Source organism: Nelumbo nucifera, chromosome 2, assembly GCF_055504915.1.
Source record: "Nelumbo nucifera cultivar China Antique chromosome 2, China Antique-T2T, whole genome shotgun sequence".
NCBI lineage: Eukaryota > Viridiplantae > Streptophyta > Magnoliopsida > Proteales > Nelumbonaceae > Nelumbo > Nelumbo nucifera.
The window spans coordinates 43,870,822-43,884,157 of NC_142650.1; the positions used below are offsets into that span (position 1 = coordinate 43,870,822).

The 13,336-nt window shown below is 37.6% G+C and overlaps 1 protein-coding gene across 2 annotated transcripts in view; it reads left to right on the forward strand.

The window, feature by feature from the left end:
• LOC104588646 (tRNA ligase 1-like) overlaps positions 1-13,336 on the forward strand; it is a 161,227-nt gene that overhangs the window by 52,060 nt on the left and 95,831 nt on the right. For both annotated transcript variants that reach the window (XR_002022202.2, XM_010246663.3), the window contains exons 8-11: positions 296-402; positions 3,556-3,684; positions 4,196-4,260; positions 4,437-4,601. Coding sequence is in view for 1 of the 2 variants with exons in the window: in XM_010246663.3 (XP_010244965.1) it covers positions 296-402; positions 3,556-3,684; positions 4,196-4,260; positions 4,437-4,601 (466 nt within the window). In the remaining variant the exon portion in view is untranslated. The remainder of the gene's footprint in view (positions 1-295; positions 403-3,555; positions 3,685-4,195; positions 4,261-4,436; positions 4,602-13,336) is intronic.

Genomic DNA, 13,336 nt, shown 5'->3' on the forward strand with positions numbered 1-13,336 from the left:
CATATTTTAGTAGTGTTAATGCTATAGAATGTATCTAGAAGTATCCATGCAGTATCTGGTGTTGAATGATTTGAGGAACATGCGGTGTTGCAAAATTACAAAGATTTTGGTACCTATTATTGTTTGTCTGAAATGATATTCAAACTTACATTGTGATAAAACATGTCTTCAATTACAAAAGCAATTCTAGTTCTGAAATGGTGAGCTTTTTTTGTTAGACCAGAGTAAGTCCTAGAAGTTTCATTTGTCAGATCTAAGTTCTAAGTTTCTGATTATTGTTTTTTTATTATTGAAGGAAATCTGTTGCCTCTTTTTTTGCTGCATATGATGCGTTATGTGAGGAAGGAACTGCAACACCTGTTTGTAAGGCTCTTGATGAAGTTGCTGATATTTCTGTACCAGGTTGAGCTTCTGAGTGCATTTGATTTAATAATCTCAGCATCTAAAGCATTCCTTTGTTGCCTTTGCCATATCATTCTTCATATTGGTTTAAATGCAAAGTTGTAAACAAAAAAAGATGGGAGTATAGCTTTAGTGAAAGAAAGCAGAAGAAGAACAGCATAAAATACACAAAATACTATAGAAGTGTGTTTCAGAAGTAGATCAATTGGAGCAAAGAAAGGAGAAACTCAAAAAATATAGCTTTCTAGGGCTGTAAGAACCACCTTAGAGAATAAGTTTTCTCTAGAAAAATATTTACTTGATAACTTCTCCAAATGACTAGATAAAAAGGGGTAAGGTTCCATGCATGGTTTGAAGTGTCCATATTATTTCCTAATGTCCTTGACATATTTCCATTTCCAAGGGTGTCTACACGAAATATTACTAGAACCGACATATTCCCCAATGAAAACTAATAGCTTAATGTAGAGTACAAGATATGGTGACATGATTACCACTTTGAGCCAGCTTGGAATTCTTTTCAAATATGAAGTTAAATCTAAGTTTTTGTTTGTGATAGATTATTTGGTTGATTTGTTAGAATCATCTGCATTTTCTATGCGATAAAAGGAGAGAAAGTAGACTAAGATGGTCTGGTCACATGCATAGAAGAAAGTAGACAGCACTCATAAGAAGTGATCTGTTGCAAGTTGAAGGGGATAAAAGGGGTATGGGTAGACCAAAAAGGACATGGGTCAAAGTGGTAAGAAATGATTTAAGTGCTAATAATTTAATGGATAAGGCATTAAACAGAACAGAATGGCAAAACAGGATTCCAGTAGCTGGCCACATATAATTGGGATAAGGCATGTATGGTGATGATGATCTGCATTTTCCCCGAGTTCAAGTTTTGCTCTAACTCAATCTATCAGGATTCCAGTAGCTGGCCACATATAATTGGGATAAGGCATGTATGGCGATGATGATCTGCACTTTCCCCGAGTTCAAGTTTTGCTCTAGCTCAATCTATCATGATGACTCCTAAAGTATACATACCAACTTCACAGCATATTGTTTTGTCTATTAACCATAATTTCGTTGTTTATTGGTCTAGAATGAGATAATGATTTAAGAAGGTGCATCTATGCTTCTTTCATCATTTCACAAAATATCATTATATATTTTTGCATATTTCACACTGTTTCTACCATGTCTGTAATTTTTTCAATTTTTCCATACAACATTTCTGACATGTTTCTTTTATTTGGGTGATAGATATTTCCACTGACACTGACATTATAAACCTCAGTTCCATAAGATTCAGTCTTTAAGAATGAAACAAATAACCAGCAATGAGGAAATGAAGGTTGGATTGTCTTTTGGAACACCTCTTGAGAAATGATTGTGTTACCAAACCTTGTAGGACACGGGGCAACAGTGTAAGTGGGATACATACTCCTCTCCATTCCACACAGTGGCACCCTTTTTTTTTGATAAATAAAAGTTCATTAAGAATTCATTATCATCAAGAAGATAAAAAACTGTTACAAGCATCCCAAAGGGAGGCGCGAGGTGCAGCCTCACTCTTTAAAAGAAAAGAAAACAGCACAAAGATTACAGTTGGGCCCAATATAACTGATCCCTAGTTACTCCTTGCTTGGCTAGAAAGTCAGAAAATGCATTAGCCTCTCTTCCCACCCATTGTATAGTCAAATTCATATGTTGTGTTACCCATTTGAATTTCTTCCTTTCATTTCTATAACACCATATCAGTGAGTCTGGATCTCTAAGCCACACAGTGACATCTATTTTCAAGGACCCTCTTTTATCAAATAATTGCAGTGTTGCATCTTGAATGGACACTCCACATTTGGTGGACTTGTAAGTCTGCATGTCCATGAGTTGATTCATGGAGGACTGTTCAGATCGCATGTTTGACTTGTTTTCTGAATGCTTGAAGTGAATTGGTATGCTAAACCACTGTGTTTTCCTTTTTTTTTTTTGATGAATAACTGTTGTATTTTATTGACTATAAGAAAAGTACAATATGTACAGCCTCATGGACATATACAATGCAGAGATAGATGAGTACAACTAGCATAGGGATATGATTGATATCTCTTTTTTTGAAGATGAAATCTTCAAAGGATTGTCTGCTGGTTCATTTGGGAGGAACAGAACAATAGAATCTTCAAAGAATGCCAAAATCCATTAGAAGTAGTCATTGGGAAGATGGAAAGGATGCTGGTGTTTTTTGCGGGTTTTTCAGTACAAGCACTTATATGACGACTAACAACAGCTCATAAGAGATAACGACTTTTCTTTTGAAGATATTTTTTTTTATGGTAAAAAGAAAATTCATTAAAAGAAAAAGCGAATTAAACCTAGAGAGGTGTTGAGGGAACACCTCCAAACAAAACTTAGGACCAAAAAACTCCCAAACACTTTCTTGAAAACTTTACACCCAAATCCATCACACCAACCACACAAAACTCTTACTAAACCAAACACCCCAAAAGAAACATAAAACAAAACCCAAAATTTGAAACTTTTGCATTAAACATACAAACAAAATTTGAAGATATCTTTGTACATAACAGCCTATAAGTATATAGATACTTTTGTACACTTTTTTGAAGGAGACCTCTCCCTTCTAATATAAAATTTCACTGTAAAAGAAAAAATGCCACTCTAGCTGCACTAGCAAGCCAGCAAGTTAGTGACATTAGATTAGCTCCTTACCCCTAAGAGAGTAAGAGCTTCTTCCTTCACTCTACTTGTCTTAGAGTGGTATTAGATTAGCACCTAACGTACTTAGTAGGTGGTGTGTTAGTTCCCATTGGTAAAGTAAGTATTCTACCTGTAAATTGCTTACCCACCTTGCACATTACTGCAACACCAAGTACAGTCTCCATAAGAATAGAGGTGGAATACAATCTGTGAATCCACTTTTGAAGCAATGGTTTCTATGTGTTTCTGCTCCATTTTTTAGAAAACGACAGACTTAATTTATACTAACCAAAATTTATACTAATATTAATTTTTGCTTATTTACCATCTTCAAGTTGATGAAGCTAGTTTTCATCCTTTCTTTTCCTTTTAGTAGTTATGCTTGGTTGATATTTCTATTATAAAATTCTATCAATAATATTGATAGTTTGTACCAATGTGCAGGATCAAAAGACCATATAAAGGTGCAAGGTGAAATCTTGGAGGGTCTTGTGGCTCGTATAGTTAGTCCTGAGAGCTCAAAACATGTGGAGAAAGTTTTGAAAGAATTTCCTTCACCTCCATTAGATGGAGGTAAAGCATTATTGCCTGCCTCTCTTGTTTTAATCTGACCAGATAACACAATCTATCATGTGCTCCCATCTTTAGTGCTGAAGTCCTTTCTCATCAGCAACCATGTTCCAACCAATGTAGCTTGTTCCATTTGGTTTTATGTTTATGTTGTAATCCATTTATTTATTTTTCAAGATGCATCCATATTCATATGCATATGACAATTGATTATGCATAGCCTCTTTGTATCTTTTTACAATTAATTTACTTAAAAATAAAACTAAGGATATCCAGAAGTATCCAGTATTTTATTTATACTTTAATCCATGTCACCTGGTTTTTTTGGTGGAGAGGGTTGAGGTCTTCTCAATATCCTATGTGCTAGTAATTTTTTGATTCAATAGCAACGGATGTAAGTTAGCTCAAGATGTATTTGTTTTTTCTTATTCCTTCTGTGTTTTTTTTTTCCATTAATAAAAATCCTGTTGTATATTAAACTTTTCCATTTATAATGTTTTGCCTTGAACTCTAGCTGGTCAGAACTTAGGGCCAAGCCTTCGGGAAATATGCGCAACTAATCGGTCAGATGAAAATCAGGTAAGTTGGACTGCCTTCCTGTAAGGAGTATGATCTTTATCTCTTTGCCTCTTTCTACATGTGCACAAGGACACACATATATGAACATAAATGATATTACCTTAGTTTCTTTCCAGTTATGTTTTTGACGAAGACAGATATTTATCATACTGTCATTAACTTTTTTACTTTTCCAGCAAGTTAAGGCACTGCTTCAAAGTGTTGGGACCTCTTTCTGCCCTGCTTACTCAGATTGGTTTGGAAATAGAAAAGGTGATGTCCATTCAAGAAATGCTGATCGATCCATCCTTTCAAAGTTTTTGCAAGCACATCCTGCTGATTTTGCCACTACCAAATTGCAGGTGAGGCTACTAACCAAGATCTTCATATTTCCTATAATTTGGAAATAGTTCTACCTAATTTTGTTGTTCCAGTTTTCCATTTTCCTGTATTTGGGTGCTTAATTTTTATCTTTGATCATCAACTTATTAAAGAGATTTAAGAAGCAGTAGGGTCTGAAGTGAGAACAAAGCCATCTAAAATGCCCAAGAAGGGGATTAGACTCCTTGGCTTCCCAACAGAGAAGGCCAGACAGCATCAAAACTATCTAGGTCGAGAAATAAAAATTAAAGCTATCCTGGGAGAGTTTCTCCCTAAACAGCTATACTTATTATATTTTCTTTTGATCACTAGCAAAAATGGAAAATGTAATGTTCATAAAAAAATTTATAGGATGATAAATCATTTCCATACACAACATGAACAGAATTTGTACTTTTTAACCCTTCCGAAAGTCCAAAGAAATATAATCATTTCATAAAGCAAGATGATCGATGTCTTTGGATTCTTTTTGACATTTGGCTGTAGTCCATTAAATACAACCTTGTAACTACATAAAATTTTGTGGTTTTTCTGTTTCATTTTTTTATTGAATCTTTAAAGAATGGCAAAAGGAATAATCCTCTGTAATATCTGACCCAAAATCCAGAAGAGAGGGAAGATGATTGCTGTACTGCACCTCTTACTTGCTGATGAAGCAACAATACACAATAGGCTAAGTGTAGGCTTCAACTCTTTAGTGGTTGATCATGAACTCCTTATCAGGAGTAACTATTACAAGTATGCAAAAATCCCCCAAATGTTTTAGAAAGAATCTATTAAGATAAGGTTTTTTGTATAAAAATAGTTATAGAAAGAACCATTGAAAATATGGCTCCTGCATCATCTCTAATGAGTGAAGGGGATGAGAGTTCCATCCTATGGACACCCAAATCTTGCGGAATAAAGGGGCGAATTTCAAAAATTTTTCTCTCCCTTCAGCTGGGAATCGCATTCCCCATTTAGAAAATCATATTTTCAAGGATCAATCTTGAACCATAAACTGAACCAGATCTGAACCAAAAGGAGTAGAAGAGGGTTATACCTGATACAGAAAAATAATATCTCCCAACGAAGGTGTTCACGCCCAAGGAAGGATCCAAAGACTGCTCCTACTGAAGATGGCGTAGTGCAGGATGGAGCAGAATCAGCAGTATTCTTCTCCAAGAATTCTGTCATTCGCAAGAAACAGCAGGATGGCCCATGAGCACAGCTTCCTATTAATTCTTTCTCAAAGAACTGATGTCAAGATCGAATCTTGACTTCTCCCACCACTGGAGATCGAACTAAATGTCTGGCGGCTGCAGGATGGAGGCGGCAAGAAAGATCTTTGCAGGGATTGCAGAAATCTTTCTTCTGTGATTTCAGCTCTGAAGAGGATGAGTATTTGTCTTCTAAAGGCTGCCGCCCCCTTATTTGTAACCCCAAAGAATCAGTTCCTAATCCAATTAGGAGTTGCTAATCCAAATCTTATTTGGATCAAAACATCTCTTTAGGTGATAAGGATAAACCCTTATCTTATCTGTAGATTGGATCAATCTTCTCCTAATCTTATTTGGAGGTTTCCAAATCCAAATCACATTTAGATCTGGACTCTCTGAGTGGATAGGGTTAAGGCCCTATCTTATCTGCTTGATCCATCTCAGAATTCGCCCATATTTAACTTATTAAATAAGTCCAGTTCGAAATGGGCTTTAGGCCCATTAAGCTTATGTGCTCACTTAACCTTCCTAACTACTGCCCAGTTGGGCTTCCTTGTATGGCGTGGGACCCAAGCATTGATCTACACATCAGCCACATGGGTTCAGCCCAGCCTTTGTCACAAGGCTTGGCCGAATACACTGCTATGGACAGTGCACCCCTTGAAACCCATCAAATGGGCTCTATGGGCCCAACACTTACCCTAAGTGGTCCCTGGGCCAAGCCACCTTGTAACACCCAGGGACTGTGGGCAGATGCAAGATTAGCCCATCAGGCATTACCCTCAATGGTCTTACACTTAACCTCTCAGCCCATAATGATCAAACACTACTCGACAAGAGAGGACCTCTCCCTCGGCTGCAAGGAACAGTGTTGCACTCTCTACTTATATGAATCCCGGGAATTAAAACCTTTTGCAAACATTTTAGAAACCATAATATATATATTTTCATATCTCATATAAAATATATTTTGCAAAACAAATCTCAACGTTTGAAATCGGCTGCCGGCAGTCTTGGTTTCCATCAGTGAGAGTGCATCCCCGATCATTACCTTTGTTCGACAAAGGGGCTGATCCTGTCACTATGACCACCCACTCAGATGAATTCTCAAATTGTCCCAACATACCCAGGTTTTGACCCCCACTAAGGATCTCACTGATTGGTACATCAAAGACAGCCCAATCCGACACCTAGTGCAGTATCATAATCGAGTCTAGGGGTCGGGTGTAACTTTCCAGTTTTGCCCATTAATCTCTATGGTCCAGGGCAGTACTGGAAATCTGGTCCGGTTCAAAGATTCAATTAATTCTACACTGTATGTGCCTAGGGTCTCACCCTGGCAGCTGAGACAGGCCACCCCAACCGACTTGGTGGCACCACAGTGTCAGCCTTATCAGGATAGGTCTCCCCGGACCGACCCAGTGGCTGTGAATATTCTAAACTAACACGAGTCTCATTAAATGTCCAGTTTAAGGGTATTACACAGAAACATACCAAGGGAACATGAATCAAATATGCATTTTTATTCATTTACAATAAACTCATAAAATACATCATTCTGATTGAAGCTAAGGGCATACAAAACTGTCTAACAATGAGCATCCGAATTACTAATAATAGGTTGAGAATCCTCCAAATATTTTAGCAACAGAGGACTTCTTAAATGTATGGTAATATTCTTTTTGTACTTTTAGAAAAAGCAATTGCTTTGTTCAGAAGTAGGATTTTAAAGGTATGTCCTTGTTGAGGTCCTCTTATGTGCTTTCGCCTCTGTCTATGCTGGTTGAATTGGTTGAGGCTGATTGCATTTGGAGAAGTGGCGTTACAAGGTGCTCATGGTTGACCATCTGAACTGGTCTTCGTGTATAAATCTATTTAGGAATTGAGTCCCATCTTTCTTTTCTTGTCAAGTGATGCCTGCCTTCTTGGAGTTTATTCTGCTCTTAATGACATATCTTGTTCCTTGGTTCATGCTGCAATCCTCTCATGGCTGTAGATCTTAGTGGGTTGGAGGAAGTTGTATTATGGAACATGGTTCATTTTGGATGAAGATGGTTTTAGCAATACTAGTGTAAGGGCATGTGCCATGTGTGAAGATATATCTTGATGTACTTTATCAGAGAAGTCTTTGTTGTACAGTATCATAGTTCTTATTATTTTATTTGTTCTTTTTATCTTTCAGCCCTGTAAGGGCATTCTTGTAACTGTACATACTTTTTATCTCTTTAATATAAAAGAGGCTCTTTGGGGTGGGGGTTGACTATTTTTGACACCCCTAGATCTGTTTTGTTCTAGATCTGAATCCAGTTCATATGGTATCAGAGTAAGTTGCTCTTTGACCTTCCTTCTCTCTGATCCATCTTGCCTTTGTGATCTATTGAAAACCTACAGCTCTCCCGAGTGGTCCTGGATTGTTTTGATCTATCCAGACTATCCTGTTCGACCAACTAAGGGCTCTCAAAAAAAGACTCAGCCCCGGGCCTATTAGGCTATAGATGGACCAGCAACAGACACTGTATCTACCAAGGGTGAGTCTTTACTGAAAGGTGAATTAACAGGTGTCATGGATGAAGAAAGGGTTCGGCAACTGGTATCTTTTGCTATTTCCTCTGCTTTCTCTACTATTGGCTTGTCTAGTAAGTTCTCTGCATATTGTTCTTCCCTTTCACATGCTTGGATTATAGATTCAGGTGCCACCAACCATATGACAGGGCCTATCTCAACCACCCAATCCCTTCCACTAAAACTCACCATAAACATATTATCACTTCTAATGGTGAAAAGTTAGACATCATTGGTAGTAAAGATCTGTCCCTTCGACTGTCACTAACCAGATCCTTTCCTCTCTCCAAAACCCTCTTAGTACCCAACCTTACTACTAATCTGATTTCTATTAGCCAACTTGTTGATGAAGGAAATGTTCTCACCTTTTCTCATGATGGTTGCTTGATACAAGACCGGTACACTAGGAAGGTGAAAGGGAAGGGGTGTAGGCTGGGCCTCTATTTGCACTGGAGTTCGAGAAATCTCAATCGGGGGCATCCTCAGCTTTACTTAGTTCTTCTTTGTTTGATTCTTTGTTGAGTTATAGAAATAATGTTTGGGATTTATGCTTTAAACGATTGGGTCATCCATATTCCCAAAAATTAAAATTTTTGTTTGACTCTGGTTTGATTAAGAATAAAATTATTGATACTTTTGATGTTTCTTGCACTACGTGTTGTTTGAGTAAAAGTCATGTTTTACCATTTCTTTCATACATCTGAACATGCCACTAAACCTTTTGAGATAATACATAGTGATGTTTGGTCTGCTTCTATTACTTCACGATTGGGGTACAAATATTTCGTATTATTTATAGATGATTGTACCAGATATACTTGGATTTATTTTCTATGACACAAATCAGAAGTCTTTGGTGCATTTAAATTGTTTCATACTATGGTGCAAAATCGATTCAAGTGCAATGTGACTCTCTGCTCAAATTGAGGGGGAGAATATAGAGATTGAGACTTCCTGGAATACTTGAGGAGTTATGGAATTTAGTCTCAGCGCAACTGCCTAGACACTCCACAACAGAATGGTGTAGCTGAACGGAAGAACTAACATATTCTTAGTGTTGTGCGGACATTACTATAGGAGTCTCATACTCCAACTTTGTTTTGGGTAGAAGCAGCCAGTACAGCCGTGTATTTGATCAATTTTCTTCCATCCTTTGTTCTAGACAACACTTCTCCCTTCCAAAAACTTTTTGGTTATCCCCTAGATTTCTCTAGCCTTCATGTTTTTAGTTGTTTTTGTTTTGTCCATCTTCCTATTCGTGAACGATCTAAATTAACTGCTCAGTCTGCTATGTGTGCCTTTGTGGGATATAGTCCTAACCACAAAGGATTTTTATGTTAGGGTCCTACTATTTGTCATATTCTGATTTCTTGGAATGTTGTGTTTCTTGAGCATATCTCCTTCTTTGCTGGGGTTGCTAGATTGTCTGCTCCTTCCATCTCTGTTTTGCAAGAGTTTGATTCAAATGACACTACTACTTCCTCAGCTGATAGAGATCTTATTGTCTTCACTCGCAAGCGGCTACGTGTCTCGGCTCCTGTGCCTACAACCCCCTTCCACCCGTCCAGAGCATTCATCTCAGATATCCTTTGTAAGTGATACCTTGACCCAAGATTCTCCTATTTTAGATAGTAGTTTGGTTATTCCACTTCGTCGTTCTACCCGTATCTCTCAACCTCCTGACTGCTATGATTTTCCTTCAAACTATAGTTCCTTTTCTGTTGTACTTTCTTCCACAGATATCCCTAGATCTTATCAGTAAGCCATTAGAAGTTCTTAGTGGAGAGAAGCTATGGATGCCGAAATTCAAGCCCTCCATGAGAATGACACTTGGGATCTTGTGCCAGCTCCTCCAAAGGCTTCTATTATTGGAAGCCGTTGGGTCTATATGATCAAACTGAAATCATATAGCTCTCTTGATCGATATAAGGCCCGGTTAGTTGCCCAAGGATACTGTCAGGAATATGGGATTGATTATGAAGAAAGATTTTCCCCGGTCGCTAAGATCATCATAGTTCAGACTCTTATGGCCATTTCTGCTGTTTATATCTGGACTATTTACCAATTAGATGTGAATAATGCATTCCTTCATGGCGAATTAAAGGAGACAGTCCACATGAAACCTCCACCTGGATATTGCAGTGATCCTTCACGTGTCTATCGCCTGAAGAAGTCTTTATATGGCTTGAAGCAAGCACCTAGGGCTTGGTTTGAGCGCTTTCGGGATGTTGTTGTTGCAGCTGGGTATAATCAGAGTTCTTCTATCTACTCCTTTTTGTCAAGAGAAGACCCAGTGTATTACTATTCTTCTATTATATGTTGATGACATGCTCCTAATGGGGGATGATCATGACGGCATTTGTGAGCTGAAGTCCTTACTTCATAACTCATTTCACATGAAGGACCTGAGTCCTCTCACTTACTTTTTGGGTTTGGAGGTTCATCGTAGCAGTCGAGGGTATTTTATTTGTCAACAAAAATACGCCTCTGATCTCATCAAACTAATTGGAATCACTGATGAGAAACATGTTGATACCCCCCTGGAGCTGAATGTCAAGCTATCTAAATCCGAAGGCCTCATCCTTCTTGATGCCACCCTGTACTGTTAGCTTGTTGGCTCTTTGATCTATCTTACTATGACTAGGCCTGATATTTCACATGCTGTTCAGGTCGTCCGTCAATTTTCTCTACCCTGAGACAACCCCTTACGACTACAGTTTGCCACATCATTCGTTATGTTCGAGACACAACCTCTCAGGGACTATTCTTTTCTTCCTCATCATCCATACAGTTGAGGGTTTATGCTGATGCTGATTGGGCTGGTTGCCCTGATACTCGTCGCTTCACTACTGGGTGGCGCGTCTTCATGGGTGACTCTCTCATCTTTTGGAAGTGCAAGAAATAGCAAACTGTCTCTAAGTCTTCCACTGAAGCCAAATATAGAGCTATGTCTTCTGCATGTAGCGAGATTGTTTATCTGAAATCACTTTTCATTGATCTTGGGATTTCTGTTCCTACTCCTATCCCTCTATATGCCGATAATACGAGCACTATCAAGATCGTATCTAATCTAGTCATTCAGGAGAGGACTAAACATATCGAGGTGGATTGTCACTTTATTAGAGACCTCCTTGTTGCAGCTTCTATATCTCTTCCTCATGTTGCCTCTCACATGCAGATTGCCGATATTTTCACCCAGGCCATGATTAAGAGTCGACATCTCATTCTTGTTGGCAAACTGATGCTGATGTCTACGCACAGTTTGAGGGGGAGTTTGAAGATATATCTTGATGTACATTATTAGAGTAGTCCTTGTTGTACAGTATCGTAGTTCTTATTATTTTATTTGTTCTTTTTATCTTTCAGCCTTGTAAGGGCATTCTTGTAATTGTACATACCTTTTATCTCTTTAATATTAAAGAGGCTCTTGGGGGTGGGGGTCGACTATTCTTGACACGCCTAGATCTGTTTTCTTCTAGATCTGAATCTAGTTCACACCATGCAGTCATGTACACATTCAAGACACACGGGTAAAAAGATGAAAAGAGATTTAGATTTAGATTTTTTTTACTGTACTGCCTTAACTTAGTAATTAGATAAAAATGAAAATATTTGGACAACTACCATTTGAAAGCATTGATATAATGATATTATATGGTACTATTGAAGATTTGAAATACTGATTTAACTTTTATTGCCTAGATGTGAAGGCAAATATTGGCATTATATAGTAAAGTTGAAAGGCCTTTTGTACGTACAAATTTCAGATGCAATTAATTTTCTAATGGATTTGACTTTTCTTAATTGCTTTTGAATAAATTGATGACCTTAGTGGAGAGAATTATTATTTGATTGGCAATATAGGTGTAGAGTTGATACATTATAAATTTCTTTCTTAGGTTGATCTGCTCTTTTCTTTACATCTATGATAGCTGGATACCTGTATAATGGTGCTATATCGTGTCAGATGCTTAGTTTTTAGTGCATATTTTGTATTCAACATTGTCTCTAGATGATTGGGTAGCATAGCTATACATCTCTTTACTTACATAATTTCATAGAATCTTTATGATTGTTACAGAAAAATGATCAATGTCATTTTCCCTTTACGCGGAAGTTCTTGCCACGAACACCACACCTCTTGGGTTTGATGCCTTTTCAAGTCTGCACTTCAAACAGTCAAACCTGACCTCTTGTGTGTGAGATGTACCCAGCTAGCCACTACCACCACCTGCAACAACCCAAGGTTATCCACTTTTGTTCTAGCAAACTGCCCTTGCTTACAGTATTTGACAGGATTAATACGTAAGCTTCTACTAACGTTTCCATTGTGATCTCAAAACCATACAAGGATATATTTAGCATGATGTAAGCAAAACCGTCATAAACTTCCACAAGGGCCATCATGGTGGGCCTGACAGTATCTCTTCACTCCATGGGAATTCTCCATCTGGTTCTATAAACCTTTGGCCTTCACCAAAGCATACTCCCTAATCTTAATTTGAACAAAATACTATTCATCTTGTGTCTGCTTGATAAAAAAAATCTTCTCTTTCTCATTCATAACTCTTTTCTTATGAATGGAAGTATCCCTTTTGAGTTTCCCTATAAGGTGTTGTGGAAGTACCATTTCTCATCCCAAATTATAGTTTATTGTTTGGAGGTTACTACAACCGTAATGGTTAATGCATCATATGCATCTATAGTGATGCAGGACTTGGAAGATCTTTCCTCTTTTGTGTATCTTAAACCTGCCAAATGTGGAACTTGTAAATCTCTTTTTATTTTCCCTTTTTTAAGGTCTGTCAATTTCTTTAATTGTTATTTCTTGCTTCCAATTTTTTTTTTTTTGAAAAAAGATGTTAACTTTATTTATGAAATAGAGGGTACATAAGAAGGTGTACACAGAAATTACAACTCAAGAGTTAAGTAGGAAGAGAACTATCACTAAACAA